The sequence below is a fragment of the Ambystoma mexicanum genome, chromosome 6q (assembly GCF_040938575.1).
Source record: "Ambystoma mexicanum isolate Mex_15411 chromosome 6q, UKY_AmexF1_1, whole genome shotgun sequence".
Lineage (NCBI taxonomy): Eukaryota > Metazoa > Chordata > Amphibia > Caudata > Ambystomatidae > Ambystoma > Ambystoma mexicanum.
This window is the reverse complement of record NC_090937.1, coordinates 1,513,132,981-1,513,149,829: the sequence shown is the minus strand read 5'-3', so window position 1 is coordinate 1,513,149,829 and position 16,849 is coordinate 1,513,132,981. Positions and strand designations below refer to the sequence as shown.

The following is a 16,849-nucleotide window of genomic DNA, read 5'->3' as shown; positions in this document are numbered from 1 at the left end:
GTACAACGTGTGTTTTTTAAACACGGTTATTATGGGTTGTTTTATGTTTACCTCCACTGCTGGCCATTTCAGTGAGTTGTATGTTAGAAATAACAATTGCGTTCCAAGCTATTCTGCAAGAAAGATATGAACGCTAAGGAATTGTTGAATTGGTAATTACAGTTGTCCATTATGTTTACGATATATGTATTAATTCTGCACATCTGGGGGTTGCATAGGACTGCATTCCCTTTCAGGATAGATGCAAAGCACTACAGCCGCTGAAGGAAGGCCTGGGTCTATGAAGGAATATGTGAATGTGAACGATCAGTAAAATGACATTTGCAACCATTTGCAGAGGAACAGGCAGATATTGAGGGTATGTCTTACTTGCATAAGTGAGTGGTCCAGGAATAGGGGGGAAGAACCATGCTACTGGATATGTCTACCCATATACCTGTTCTATTGTGAAATGGCAGTGCCAACACTTAATGGTACACATACATAGGGTGTCTGTTCAGCTGTTGATTGATCGAACCTTGGAAAGGTAGCGTTCTGTCTGTCTATGGACTGCTCTATCAGTCAAGAACAGAGCTCCAAGTAAATGTGGTTGACCACGTTGTCAGGAATTGAACTTAAAAGTCCCAGTGATGTGATTGAGTCCCTCGTGGACCAATGGTAAATTGGGGGTGACTAGTTATGACCCTATACAAAGTTTGCAATTATTTGGCTGGATGTCTTGTATTAATTCCATTTGAGTAGTAAATCAGGGCAAGATTACTATGAACAACAGGGCAACCCTTTGTGAAATCTTTAGGTGGACAAAAGGCTCCCTACTTTATATGCAGATGACTCGATCCATCCCTATCTGGAACTCCAATTGCAATACAGGCTCAGGGACAGCTGTTGATAGGAACTGCAGTCAAAATAAGTGTGATAACAGAAATCACAAAGAAGAGACAGTTTTCTTTGAAGGGGTCCCATTTGAATGTGATAAGGAATACCCTCTTCGGGGGGGTGAAAACCTCAGACATCAGCTGCAAACCCTGCATATTAGGGAATATGAAATAAAAACTCTGCACCCACTGAAAGGACACAGTGTAATATTATTTCACCTCAAATGGACAGATTCGTACACGCAGCTAGATCTTCAGTTAGAGGATTCTGTGCCAACAACTAGAATCAGAGCATGGAAGGAGCACCTGTTGTGTTCTGTTCCTTCGTCATTCCTTAAATTCCTTAATTTTCTCCAGGAGGTATTATGCTCTTTAGAATTGTTGCATTGAAATGCAAAAACCTTTTACATTTTCAAAAGTTTTGGAGGACACAGTATATTCATTACTTTTCAATCTGAAACCCACGAATGATGTGCTATTTGTGATACCATCATTGGTAGCAAAACAGCTTTCATCGGATATCTCTCCTTTTATTACAGATTTTGTGAACACATCTCTAATTACAGGTATTGTACCTGCAAATCTGAAAAAGACAGTTGTCACACCACTGCTGAAGAAAGTGAACTTAGACCCTAAGAACCTGCAAAACTACAGACCAGTGGCAGGGTTACCATGGCCTGGAAACATTTTTGAAAAGATAGTCACGTCACAGTTGCAGGAATATGTGGAGAAGGAGAAATTATTAGATCCCTTATAATCAGGTTTTTGGCCAGGATCTGGTACAGAGACTGCATAATTGACAGTCTGGGATGATCATCTGGAGGTGGCAGATCAGGGGGACATATTGTTTCGATCATGTTGTCCCTGTCTGTCGCATTTGATACTGTAGACCATAAGATCTTGTTGAGCCGCCTCGAGGAGGTCGGAAAGGTCTCTGTACAAGCCTTACAATGGTTTAAGTCATTTCTTACTGAAAGAGAACAAAGGGTTAATTTGGAGGATTTATCTCTGATTCCCTTATGCAAAACTGTGGTGTTCCACCCGGTTCCTCACTCTCCCCTCTCATTTTCCATGTATTGATAAAACCTCTCATGGATATCTTGAGGAAAATTCCACTCATACGGTGATGATACTCAAATATATCTGAGAGTTGAGAGATTGGAGGAGACTTTTGAACTAGTGGAAAACTGTCTAAAACGGATCCAAGCATGGATGATCGCTAACCAGTTGTTGCACCATCTGCAGCATAACAAGCAGTTACCGTCACCATGCTTATTGGGCTCCCAATTGGATTTCTCCTCTAAAATAAAAAATCTGGGTGATATCATGGGGTGTGGAGCACAAGTTAGCGTGAAAGTACAATCTGTGTTCTACACCCAACAGATGTTTAGACAGATCCTTCCGTTTATAGTGGATTCCGACTGGGCGACAGTCGTGGGGACCCTCATTAACTCACGACTGGACTATGGGAATTCTCTGTTGACAGGAATCCCAGCATTACAATTATAGAGACTGCAAAAAGCATAGAATGTGGCAGTTAAATTGGTGTTTACGGTGGCAAAACCTTCCCCTATTTCTAATTTAAGTTGGTCATTATACTGGCTAGCTGTAAAGGAAAGCATAGGTTTTTCTTTCTTTTTCATGTTCAAATGCGTAAACCAGCTAGTTATTTGTTGGATAAAATAAAAATGTATATATATATCCCTGGCTGTCAATTACGCTCATCTGACGAGTTGTTGTTGCAAGTGTCACGGTCTATATACCTGAATAAAGGGGACCGGAGGTTCAGAGTTTATGATTCAAAACTTTGGAACAGCCTCCCGAGAGCTATTCGATAACATTAAACTCTCATGGCTTTCTGAAAGGCTGTAAAGACCCATATGTTTTGCTAATTGCAGCTCTAAAGTCTAATCTCTTATGTGCGAAACTGCTGAACTGACAACACATTCATAGATATCTAATTTATCGCTAAGTGATACTTCTGCGATCAGATACGATCAACTATGTCAGGAGAGTGTTTACAAATAAATCACATCAAATCAAATCTGCTTAGACCAGATACTAAATATAACTACTCAAACTACTCACAGAAGTGTTTTATAATGGCAAACCACAATTGGAAAACTCTCTGTGAATTAGGCACTAAGTCTGTTATTCTGAGTGAACTGAAAAAGAAACTATGAGAAATAACTAAAAGTATTCACGAGGATTTGTGGGGCAGTGCCCACACTACATTCAACTCTCTCGTCCAAAACACCTTCCTTCTCGAGCCCTTCACTCAGCTACATCCAACTCTCTGAGCGGCAAACGCTTCACCAGAGAGTCAGAGGTATATCTCTTTCCTCCGCAGGTGCCTCCCTCTAGAATGGCCTCCCTGACCCTCTCAAACGTGAGCCAGACCACCTGAATTTCCGGAAACTACCCAAGACCTGTCTTTTCTCCTATACTTTCTCTCTCTCCCCTGTTGACCAACCTGTCTGCTGTGCCGACTGGTTGCTTGGCTATCCCCAGAATCTCACTAGGTACCAGGCTCCCCATGAGCAGACTCCCTTGCACTGCCTCTAGGCCTACAGCTTACTTAGAGGTGGTAACTGTAACTTGTACAGCCCCCTGCCTATGTGCATTTACCCAGAACCCTGCTGCCCTAGCTGCACTCACTCAGAGCATTGCTGCCCTGATTTCACTCCCCCTTTCCCTCTCCCTGGCACTTACCCTTCTCCCCCCTGCACTTTTGCACTGTAAAATGTGCTCAATCTGAATGACACAAGACCTAGTAAGATCATTTGTCTTGTGCTCCCTCTGTCCACCACCATCTTTTGTCTTGTCCCACCTAGAAACGCTTGTGTACAGGCGCGTTATAAATGACATATCATAGCCTATCAATGGACAGCCTTCAATGGACAGATGTTTATTCAAGCACTGTAGGAATGCAAGCTTAAACCAGGCTCAGCAGGCTGCAGGAGAGATGCTTCTTTGTACTGGTTCGCTGTGACAAGTTGCCTCTTAACCATGTCAGAAAAGCATGCAAGATGAGAAACATTAGCCACTGCCGCTGCAACTTGGGGATGATTGAGAAAAAGCTCCACGTTCTAGTCATTTGTCCTCTGCATAACAAGTTGTGGATCAAAAAGTTTCAGTCGATCCTCAGGGCAAAGGTATATGGATTACAAGGGAGGGCATGATCTTTCTCCTTGGGGACTTTGATGATAAAGTATGTGGGCTCCTGTTTATTGGTAGCTTGGAAAATTAGAGAACATTTGGTCTCTGCTGTCTTGTTGTATGCAGAACATTTCCCTTTATTTCATGATTATGAGTACATAGACCTGAAGTATGTGATATGTGATTGTGTTTTATATGACCATGGTTTTTTTTAATGTATTTTACAGACTCATTTCTTTTATTAAATAGTATGAACATCGGTTTTAATATTCATTTAGGCTGGATGCACAGTAAACTGAATGATCTTTACGGTCGGGGTATTAATTAAGCAATATGACCCAAGCGGCGGGGGCATTACCGACTCAGGTAATGCCCCGGCCGCGAGGGTCATATTGCTTTTAGTACCCCGGCCCGCATTATATGCGTGACCGGGGCACTAAAAGCATTTTTTTCTGTCCCGAAAAGCTGCAGCGTTTTGGGACAGAAAAAAAAAAAATGAAAATGGGAGTCCGTTTTCTCTTTCCATGGCAGCCTTTGGGAGCGGACGCGCTGGGAACGTCCGCTCCCGATAAAAAAAGAAGTAGAAGGTAAGTGGGGTTGGGGGGGCGGTTCGGGAGGGGAAGGTGGGAGAAAAAAAACCAAACAAAAACGTACCTTCGTCCCTGCCAGCGGACGATGGAAGCCTCCAGCTGTGTGGAGGCGCAGAGTCTCCAAACTGCTGGAGGCTGCCATCGTCCCCCACCAGGGACGCAGGAGCAAGAAGGTAAGTGGGGTGGGGTAGGGAGGAGGGAGGGAAGAAAAAAAAAAAAAAGCTTACTCGAGGCCCCAGCGGGGAGCCGAGGCAGCCTCTCAGCCGTGGGGAGGCTCGGAGCGGGGATGGCCCCGCTTTGAGCCTCCTCATTGGCTGAGGGGCTGCCATGCCCCCCGCCGAGGACAAGGCAGCTGGAGTCCCGGCCGAGAATCGAACGATTCTCGGCCAGGTAAGGACCCGGCGAGAGCCAATCAAAATGCGTGTTGCATTCTGCTTGACACTCGCCGGGTACTAATATATCTTACGGTCCAGTTCTATTTAACTCATATTGCTTTAACTATGCAATTTTATTCTAATAGTTATTCTTTTTTATGATCTGTATTTTATTTGTTTGATATGAAAGCTAAAACCGTTAGGTATATACAAATATATTTTGTAGCAGTCTTTGTGGGATGTTGGATATGTCCTTCAGGTTTTGCATCCTAGCCTAATGTGAGAAACCTGAACGTGTCTCACCCGCTAGTCCCCAGGAATATGTCATCCAGTTGGCCAAGACACGTCCAATGCTTTGGATCCAGTTCCTGGGGCTGGATCAGTGGGGAGGATCACCTGGCTGAGGGGGTCTTCAGGTAGTGGAAGTGGGACACTGGATTGCAAATTGCTGTATCCAATTCCCTGTAACACCTTTACTCCAACCTACTAGGTAGGATACTTAGGAACTCAACCCCCCTCCCCATTTCCAACATGAACACTTTTTGATGGACAGCTCACTGTGAGAGAAAATGAACTAACACCTGAGCCATATACCTGATATGTCCCAATACAATGGTCAGGCAGGATCAGGTAATTACTGATCATTACAACACCTGACTTGGATAAAAGGCGGAGCACAAAAGCACACTCTGAGCGAGTCAAAGCACATGAGGAAGCAGCAGCTCCAAGATGACAGTTTAATATAAGGCGAACAACGGCAAGACCAAAGAAGACTGCAAGGAGGGAAGTGCCCTTGACCTTTTCAAAGAAAAACTGTTACTTTCATGAACCTTCGAGATTACAAAACATAAGACCAGGAATTAAAGCTGAAGAATCCTGCATTGTGTGTCGGAGGTGCCCGGGGGTCTCCCCCGTCAATAGTCAAGGTGGGGAGAATCATTTGCTGCTGTGGTACTGTCCTTGGCTCCTACAACAAAGCAGCACCAGTGAAGTAAGCACAACCGTTCTATGTTATAGCCAAAGTTGCAAGCGGCAACATTGTGTAGTGTAAACTGAAGAGACAGTGTATGAAGAGTATGTGCCAAGCAACACAAATTAAAAGGCACAGGAGTGATTGAACTTTGAAGCCAAGATACGATACCATAGACAGAGTGGTCCGGTACCACATGGGTGCTCATTTGAAAGTCTCTGTTAGGTATCCAGCTGAAGGGTGGCATTTGTAAAAGTTATTAATCGAAGTGATCCTGCAACAGGTCAAGCAAAACCTTGTGCACATTTGAAAGTCTTTGATAATTGATGAAAAAGTATTTAATGTTGGTCTGAGCCCAGCGGAGGGAGATCAGCTAAAATATTTTGGTTAAAGCAAGTTTGTGTTAAGAGTTAAATTTGAAATTGGAATTGGTCCAAGCCCAGCAAAGGGAGACTATTGTGTTAAAAGGGATCTGAGCCCAGCTGAGGGGGAACTGGGGTGAACCGTGAGTCACCCGAGAAAGACGATTCTTTGAGAAATAGGATGCATATACAGTTTACGAACATTGTGTTGAGATGGTCTGTGCCCGGCTGAGGGGTCTTCGAGGTGAATAGTGAATCACCTGAGAAATTGAGTACTTGTGAAAATCTGAAAGAAGAAAGGAACATATTTGTTTGTTGCATCAGACCCTCTGAATCAAGAGACTTGAAAAGGCAAAGAGACTTGGTTACGGAAAGCCATGATGCTAATGTTTGAACTGTATCAACGAGGTAGAGAAGCAAGAGACTATGCTAAGCTCAAGGGCACCGCATTATCCCGTGCGGGATAACGGCCTGAACATCCTGACATATCATTTTGTGAACACTTCTTTATTTTTCATAACATTGTTTCCCACACTATTTGTATTTAGAGGTAAGGATTGGCAATAGGGTTTTTAGTATAGGCCCTTTTATTTTGACAAGGCACCACTAGAACTGGTTTATTTTTATTTAATGGTCGAAGCTTGCATCTTGCTCACATCTGTAGTTTTAGGATTAGATAGGCATTTTCTAAACCCGTTCTAATGTTCAATAAGCACCCTTGAACTGTGGTCACTTGTGTCTGTTTTACTGTTGATACCATGCCTTCCTTACATTAACATGATAAATAATTTGGCAAATGTGTTAGCTTTTCCAGAGAAAGATAATGCATGCAACCCTGCATATACTTCATCAGGTGGAAAAGGAGCTTAGTAAATCCATCAGTTATTAAATGCTGTGTTCGGACTCATTTAACGTGAGAAGCCCTCATTCGCAACAAGATTCAACTAGCACTACAGTACAACAAAGTATATTTGGAGACTGGACAATGTTTCTTTTCCTCCTTTTTGATGTGTGGGATCATCCAGGCAATTGCTTATCATTACATTTGTATTTGAGTGGCTCTTTGAATTAGACATTGATGGAATTGCCAATCATATGGCCCTCATTCATCGATTAAGAGGTTTGGCATCCAGTGAGGATAGCCTCTGACTCATCCTGACATTCACAATAGTTTTTAATAAAACTATTTTTAACGTGTATGCTTAGAATGTATCTCAGGTGCATTTTTCTCATGTCTCGCAACTGCTCAGAACTGCTATGATCCTCTATCGTCTTTTGGAATCATGGATTGCAAAAAACATATCAGTATAGCAATTAAGAGTTGCAGACTGATTTCGGCAGAATAGTTGTGTACTTGATATCAAGGAAAATTGAGCAATACAGTTAATATTCAGACAGATCCATTCAGTGTAAAGAAAATGATTCAAGATAGAGTAATATTGCTTATCATATCAATTTGCCTATTCTAGGAATTATGACTTCAGCAACATCACCTATCATTCTGAAGTGGGACCCAAAAAGCTTGGAAATCAGAACGCTCACCGTCGAAAGGTTATTGGAGCCATTAGTGTCACAGGTAGGCGTCAAGATACATGCATTCGATATGCCCTTTTCAATGTGCACACCAGAACTCATTTATTATTACACCAAATGTCCAATGGCATCTACAGCCGGCATTACCGAGGTCACAGTCCAAAGTTCTTCACATTTACTTAAAAACAGTTTTAAATGTACTGTATTTTGTTTTGTATCCTCAAGTGGTCTAAAAATGTGCTTTAATTAGTCGAGTCGATGACAAGGTACTTGGATAAGGTGTTTAGGGTGACTGTACCAATTTCCAAATAACGGCAGTGAAAACGCTGCTGGTGGCATTCCCTTTTACAACCTTTCCGAGTGGTAGAAGGGTAAAACAAAAACATTGTCAAACGTGACCTCAGATGGGGACGGTGTAGGCAGAAGCATAGTGCAAGACGTGACAAGGCATTGTGGCTGGGGCGGGTTGACAGCCAAGTGTGTGGAAAGGAGGCACTGCACCTTTACTGTTTTTGCTGTTGTTCACAGTCGGTCAGTCCGTGTGATCATCTATATATCGCCTACACTCACTGATCGTAACACCACTAAACCTGAACATATACTGCTTCAACAGGGGCCTGGAAGCAGAGAAAGCTTGGGTTATCATGAGCTGAACTTGGTAATGTACTCCAAATCCTGTGTCCCAAGAATGGAAGTCTTATCTCCTCTGGCCTGACAGAGAGTTTAATTGATGAATAGTGTATTATCCTCCATAGACAAAAGGTTCCATCCTCTGATGCTATCTTGAAGATAGGTCGAAGCAGTCCTGTGGATGCATTTGCAAAAGATGCAAAGATTTGTACACTGAATCCTCCACACTACTGGAGGCCACACTCAGTTCCTGCGAGCAGCATGAACACCTTGCCTACATCCAGAAACCAATCACATTTGAGCCACCTGGGTTCTGCTAATAGGTTTCATTGAAGTACCCCCAGGATTGAATTGCATTAGTCCTACCGACGAGTCACTAAAGCTCCTACTCCAAATGTACACTTGTCCAGGGGCATGAACAGACAGATTCTATGCAGCCACCTGATATTAAAATAGTACACCTTATGAATGACATGGACCGTTACAAAACTATATTATCTTAACATTTAACCTGAGATAACAACTTAACAAGTTTTCAAAACATCCAGGGCGAGGTGGAGAGTGAGCATAAAGACCTTCATAGGGGCTCATTTTGATATGAAAAGTAATTTGGGGGCAGGGAGCCGTTACTTGAGCACTTATATGCAAACAAAACCCCACCACCACATTTTGTCCATGTGCACCATGGAGTGCAACGGTGCAGGGCAAAAGGTATCGTACATGCGTTTACAACACCTTTTGTCCTGCACTTTTGCACTCTGTCGTGCAAATGAGGTAGACAACGCCTGCCATGTATGCATGGCAGGCAGCATTTAGAATGGATCCCGATGCAGTATGCCTGCTTTATGTTGGTACATAAAGCCAGCGGGCTCCATAGGGATCCCCAGCATTTGTGCCGGCAGGAAAATGGATGTAGGCAGAAATACTGGAGATAATTATATGGCGGAAGGAAAGGGGGGAACACAAGTTGTGTCCCCCCCCTCCTCTCCACCATACAATGAAGGGTGGACTGGGAACCAAAAGAGGCCCTGTGTTACACAGTTTCAGCAAGCCCAATCCTTTTTCTATGAGAACATTTGGAAACAAAATAGGTTAACACACAAACGAGGCCCAGGGTGCAGAGGACTACTGGGAAATCTCCAGAGTACCCTATAGGCCAGTCCGCCCCTGCATACAATGGACTACAATGAGCCATGATGTTAATGGGAAGCAGAGCTTTTACTACTTCCTTTGATGTTTGAAGCCCCTTAGTTTTAGCAGAACCGCATTCATCTCATCTCAGATGAAGCCAATTAGAATTCATCCAGATTTCAGTTTTAGCGGCAGCTGCTATAAGATTATAAAGTGAAGAGGGACCCTTTACTTCAAAAAGTGCAGTTCCGGAAGGGTGAATATGGTTGTAAAAAGTAGTGGAACAGTCAACAGTAAACAATCCAAGTAGTGTTACACTGCTCCCGACCGTTGCTGCTCACTTCAATCTCTGCTCCCCCCATTAAACCGTATAGTGATGGTGCAAAAATACTCTATGCACCGTGAATTAGGCCCATAGAGTGCCGTGAAAAGAACGTGTTTGCATTGCAAAGTGAGTTTGCACTGCACAAATACACTTTGCACCACTCTGAATCAGGGTGTATGTTGGCAGTGCAAAGCCACGTTGCACCAATGCAAACTCAATTTGCACCGCACTAAAAATTCCATGAATCATGCCCTAAGTCGCTTTCCAAAACGTGTGTTCTGGAAGAAGCATGGCAATGAGGGCTATGTGTCAATTTGGGTTAATCCCTCTTAAGATAGGTCTCTTCTCATGCCCCTTGGTATGGTCCATTGTTCTCTGATTGTATTTTGGTTCTTTGTCTTTGGATGAATTTGTGTTTCAAATGTTCTTGCAATACATTTCACGATTGTGGTATATGTTACCTTATCAGCCCACATGCTTTCATATCCTTATCATCGGTTCTACAGCTTCAGCTATAAGCAATCCTGTTTTCATGAATGTGATTTCCCAGCAATATCCAATATTCATTAAAATTGTATGCAGAAGCATACAGAATGTTTACAAGAAATGGTTGGCTGCAGGAAATGATGCATATTTTTGATTGATAATGGAGACAGAACACTAAAGGAAAACCCCATTGAAAAACGTGTTTGCCAATTAGGCCCTATGCATGATGCAGTTTGTGGCAGCAGTGCCTAAAAACACCCACCTGACACTACTCCAGATGCAGACGATGGAGAAGGTGATACCAGAATATCATTAGTGAGCTAAAAATTGCCAAACGTGCTAGATGCTTTTATGTGGAATAGAACGAGACATTACACGTGTTCAAAGAGATATGTATCCAGAGACCATTAATCCTCCCTTCCCTGTGCCCAACGAAACCCACGAAAACTGCAAAGGCCTACCGATTTTATTTAACCCAGCATTGGAAAAATGTGTAGCAACATGGGCGAATATATCAAGGAAGATCCCACATCGTTTCCTCATTACGCCCTATGTGTCCGCAGACTCTACCTGCTACCTTGAGCACATGGAGAACAAAAGACAGATCGGTTATCATAAAAGGCATCCAAACCATCAGTTTACCAAAACTCTCTGTAATTGCATCAATCAATCACAAAGGGCAGTGCCCTCACCAGCAGGAGAGGACTGGTAACAATTTAGCATGGGGGGCAAGCAAATGATTTCCTGGCCCATAGTGCAATGGCCCAAGACCACATCGATCCCCAACTTCCAGAACAAGTAAACTCAATACCAATCTCGCTCTCTCTAGAACACCCTTAAGAATATTAAGTAGACATTATTTACTTTACTTTCATTCAATGTATGCAATATATTTTTCAGTCAGGTTTGTGGTTTCTTTGAGACACAGACCCCAGGAAACTCTCCCAAATATCAAACATAGCAAACTGATTTCACAAGGATAATATCATTGGTCAAATTGGAACGCTGGGATTCCCTTGCAAGGGAAATCCGCCTGGGATCTGGGGCTGGATATGGAGCATGAGCGAACTACTATATTTATGTCTGTTTTCATGTAAGGTGGTGTGTGTGTGTGTGTGTGTGTGTGTGTGTGTATGTGTGTGTCTTTGTTTCAGTTTTTGGGGTGGTGTGTTTGAGTATATTTGACACTGTAAATTATAGGTGGAAGGATTTATCTCTATGTATGTGACTTTGTATCTATGTATCCTAATATGTTGTTGATTTGCATGTGTGTCTTTTGTTGGTCACATAAAATAGGAGTGTTTTGGACAAGACAGTGCAAAACAAATTTAGAAATAGGTTATCATTCAGAGTTGAGTCATAACAGTAACATTTCAATTATTTGGCAAATACTGCTGAGTTTAACATCCACCCAACCCATGGTTTGATCAAATACCATCAGCATAATTCCATTGGAATACAGGCAGTGATATTTTAGGCAGACTTTCTGCAAAGACTCCACCTATTTTTTCCTCGAGGTGGAAACAAAAATCTAATTATGCTCCACTTTTTTGAAAATAGTTTTTGTTTACAGTACAGAAGGGAAGCACAGTTGATTCCCTTCAATAGAATGAAAACATGGTTTTACAAAGGGCCATGTTAAAGTGATGAAAAACTGGGCATATGATTGCCCCATCCTGCACCAGCATACCCATATAATGGTGGCAGAATGACCCACTTGTGCATAACAACAATGCTTAGTCGTAGTTAGGATTCACTGCAGCCCATCATCCATGTCTCCCTTCACATTGATGGTCAACACCATTTTACATTACCACCAGTTTCTGAAATAGCACTGGAGGTATTCCAGAAATGCCCCCTCCTGCTGGTAGTGTAGGTGGAACATTTCTGCCGTGGTATTTCATTAAAACAAATCCACCCAACTCTGAATTACACCCTTTGTTTGTAATCAACTAATGATAAATGCCTGAATGTTACAACTTCATATCTGTGCTTTCCACTTTTGCCAAGAGAAAGTACCACAAGCCATCTGATAGCTCTTTTTGTAAAGAACTTTAGTTATCAATAAATTCACAAGAACAGAGGGGAAGAATTAATACTGAATGACACTGAGGACACACTGCAATAGGATATGGGCCTGTACTTCCTTGACAATTAGGAGTCATGAGCAGCTGCTTTGGATTACAACACTGGTGTATGGGGCAACGTGGTGCCAACATTACCATCCAGAGTCACAGGTCTTGTCATTTAAATGTGTACATTGCTGTTGGGCGTTATGAACATGCCCTTGCAGTCTAGGCTCTTCTCTAGCTCACTTGCTGTAGACGCCTGTGCGTGGGATTCACTCCCCATCTACACAGAAGCTGAGCAGGCCCTGCTGCCTATCCTCCTTTGAGGCAGGCTGTATTCTGAAAGGTGTTGTCTTTTTCAATTATTCTTTTTACATGTTTTAGCTCTGGCCCAGAGGGCAATAGCCCAGCCAGCCTGGGCGGCAATTGCCCCCTGGCTCCTCTTCCCAGTTGACACGTGCCTACCCTAGTGAAACACACCAATAGTATACTTCTACTGAAGAAGTACAAGGCAGACCAACACATTCTGACACATTAGTGTCTCAATCCTTGATACTTTGAGTTGTGATTACAGGCTACAGAATGAGGCGCAACGTCCAACCTTGTTGCCCCAAGACCCAACTTGCCATTCTGGCCTCAGCTCATCTGTTTCCAGACAGCTAAGAGAGTAAGAGCTGCGGAATGATAAAACAGTTTCGTTCTGTGCGCTATAATTATATTGCATTCTGGTAATTTTAGGCCTATATGTATAATCTGTAAATGACACCAATTTTGATTGTAATCAATTTGCTTGTTCTTGCACTCTACAAACTGTACTATGCACTTTCTATAACTGGTGCCTGGATGCCTGGGGGTTATGTGCGCTGATATAAATGAATAAATAAATAAACAAATACATGCAAAATGGCATATGTTAGCAATACTGTAAGATACACAGCATGGTTTGAGAAACCTGTTTCAACATCTTTCATTTACGAAGCAAGATTGTAAATGAAGTGGCTGGGTGATAAATGTTTGCATTGGTTTGTCTGCATTAGTAGGGGCTGAATTTTCACTTGAATCACTTATTTCGCAGTCACAATAGAGTTGTGAGGCTGAAGAGAAAAATGTATATGTGCATGTCTGTGTAGGATTAATACAATAATGCAACCAACCAAAATAAACTGTATGAAAAAGGGAAACATAGAAAGATATAACTCCAGAGTGTTAGTGACCCACTACATGCGGCCAGGAACACCTATGGAGATTATCTACAATGCAATAAACCGGTAAAAGCTAACACGACGCATCGATTGGGTGAGCGTTAAAAAATAAAGCATACCCATGAAATGAATATGGCTCTCTTTAGTTATGAGGACCCCTGCCCTATGTTCACATGTACCTGGTGGAGGCCCATCCTGTGCTGACATTCTTGTACACCATTGTTTTCACCAGTAACATTGGAGATTACAAAGTAGATGCAAGCTCACTTGCAATAAAATACCTTTCGTCATGGTCAACAGTCAACAGTCAGGTTTCAGTCTCAGAAGGGGCACTGCAACCACCAGGGCTAAACAATAAGATTGGAACGCCTCATGAATCTGGTTCTAGACTCATTCACGATTATTGCTTTAGCTCTCGTGGGCATATAACTCCGTGGGCCAGTCTATAGTGCTTACAAGAACACAACTATGGGCAGTGCCTGAGAATAGGGCTGTAACATCTCCAGAAGCCAAAGCCAACATGCATTGATAGGCTCTCATGCATCACCGTCACGAAGTGCAGAGCACTCAAAGAGTCATCCCGACTGTAATGTGTGGGGGGCCTGGTCCAGGGCAGGCTCTGGAGCGAGGAATGAGGAGGCACGAAAACCAGTCTGCCACTCCAACTGGCGCATGCGCCGCGGGGACCCACCTTTATTAGGCAAACACACGTGACTGCAAGATGCAGTCATCTTAAAAGGGACACACCGCACTCCTCCCTTTTCATATATTATTCGTTTTCCTTTATACAAACCACAAACAGAATATGGGCACTTGTGGCATTACAACAACCTTCGTATTTCCAGCACATCAAACTCAAAACACAGATATGTAAGTTAAACAACAAATATACATACGTTCTATGATATCAACTGAAGAATTGCACCAACGGGTGCCCTCTGACATCAGGGAAAGTCCACTTCAAAGTCACACTGCTAGGTGGGCTGCCTGCAGCACTCTCTTACAGGGTAGCGCCTTTCCCCTCCCGGGTTGTCCTCTGCCAAGGTCAAGCCTCCTCCTTTGTCGGTCGGGATATCTCCCCCGTTGCTGGATGCCGAGCTCTCTTTGCTCATCTCTTCTCTCTTGCTGTCGATGCTCGGCCACCTCTGTACAGTCTCAGTCCTTCTGTGTTGCTCCGGGCTCGCCTCTGGGGATTGTCTCATCTTCCTGAAGAAGCAGGAATTCCTGGTCACTGTTGTGTTGCCAGCCGATGCAGTCACCATTGATATTTTAGTGTCCATCACTCTGAGGGGAGTCGGCTCGTGGGGCAGAGACAATTTGCCTCGCACGTTTCTTGTTCTCGCCAGTAGCCGATCCCCTATCTCAAGGTAGTCGCTCCGCAGACTCCTCCGCCCATTCTCCCTCTCGTTTGCCCTTTTCCATCCTTCTGATATTGCAGCGTCATCGATGACTCTGGGTGTGCCTGGTGTGTGGTCTGGGAGAAACTCTTGTGGGCAATGTCAAAATAGTGCTTCAGCGCGGGGCACACCCATACTCTGCCAAAACTTGTACAGGGCGTGTCTCTCGCACTCCCCTTGCCCGTGGGCTATCCAGGAGACCTTATTCTATGTCCTCATTACTCTCTCGGCATCCCCATTTGCTCTCGGCCACAGTGGCGTGATCTTTCGTTGGGCAACACTGTGGTCACGCAGATCCTCTTCCTTGAAACGGAGGCCCGTTGACATATTTCCACTGGAAGTCCATGCATCTGAAAGACCCTCTCCAACGATGGAATTAAGTATTCCAGGGCTGGGGATTCAAAAAACTCTACCTCAGGGTACCTTGACTCCTGATTGATGAGGACCACAAAGTGGTTGTCTCTGCAGGTCGTTCCGAAGTCCATGTGTATCGTGCCCCATGGCACACAGCTCCTCTCCATAGACTAGATACAGGGCACTCATCTCAGCGGGAGCGCCGCCTGGCACCACACGCAATTGTGGACAAAATCTTCCACCCGCTCTTCTAGGCTGGAAACCATACCTTCATACGGAGCCGGTATGACCTTTGTGTGCCAGGTCCAGTGCTTTGCCTACAAGGCTGGCAGGAATCACCATCTTTCTGCCCCTTAGTACCAGGCCATCTTCGAGAAAAGTGAGTTCTCCCCTGACACTCCACATCTGTTCTAGCGCCATTCTTGCCTCTCTGGTCCGTGCTTCAAACTTTCTGAGGACTCTCATCCATTCACCTCTTGTTCCAGCAGCCTGGAGAATCCTGAAGCACTCCTCATCCACCGACACCTTTCGAATGTTGTCGATCGCCATGAGGGTTGGGGTGATAGCACCTGCTAGGCTGTTTATGTACTCCTCCGTTTCCACCTCTTCAGTACTCTCAACATCCGGGCTAGGGTGGCATGACAAGTAGTCTGCTGCGTTGGTGACCCTGGGGAAATACATACATTCAACGTCATACTCCTGTAGAGCGAGCATCCACCTCGCGATTTTATATATATATAGATAGAGATGGTAATGCCTGCACCCCCAGAGCAATGCCAGTGCCTCTCTTTCAATTTGTGAGTATCTCTGCTCGGTTGCTGAGAGTGCCTGATTGGCAAAGGCCACAGGGTGGTCCACAATGTTCTCTCCCGGCTGCATACGCACATCCCCTAATCCAAACTGGCTGACATCCACTATGATCTCTGAACTCTTTTCCGGATCAAAAAAACACAATTGCTTCCTCTGCTGTTAAAGCAGCTTGATGTCATCAAACACACTTTGTTCCAGCGCCGTCCACCTCCATGTGCACTCTTTCTTAGTGAAACTCCTGAGTGGTTCAGCAAGGGTGGCTAGATTCAGAATGAACCTGCCACAGTACGTCTCAATTCCTAGAAAGCTATGCACCTCTGACATGTTCACCAGGGCACAGGCTTCTTTAATGTCTTTTACTTTTGCTGGATAAGGATAAGGGGATATGCCACCGTCCTGGAACACAAAGCCAAAAAAACTATATTTTCCTTTGTATAAATGCACATTTGTGCAGCAGGGCGAGTCTTAGATGTTGAAGGCGCTGTAGAACACTCTACAGTCTCTCCATATGAACTTGCTCTGACCTTGCATAGACCATGATGTCTTCGCTAATGTTGATTGCGCCGTTTGACTTTCTTAGGG

At 43.8% G+C, this 16,849-nt stretch overlaps 1 protein-coding gene across 2 annotated transcripts in view; it reads left to right on the top strand.

Annotated features, from left to right (window-relative positions):
• The window catches only part of LOC138516807 (catenin alpha-2), a 3,575,147-nt gene that overhangs the window by 572,969 nt on the left and 2,985,329 nt on the right, over nt 1-16,849 (top strand). For both annotated transcript variants that reach the window (XM_069632215.1, XM_069632216.1), the window contains exon 2: nt 7,800-7,906. In XM_069632215.1, coding sequence (XP_069488316.1) covers nt 7,805-7,906 — 102 coding nt within the window. In that variant the 5' untranslated portion in view covers nt 7,800-7,804. The remainder of the gene's footprint in view (nt 1-7,799; nt 7,907-16,849) is intronic.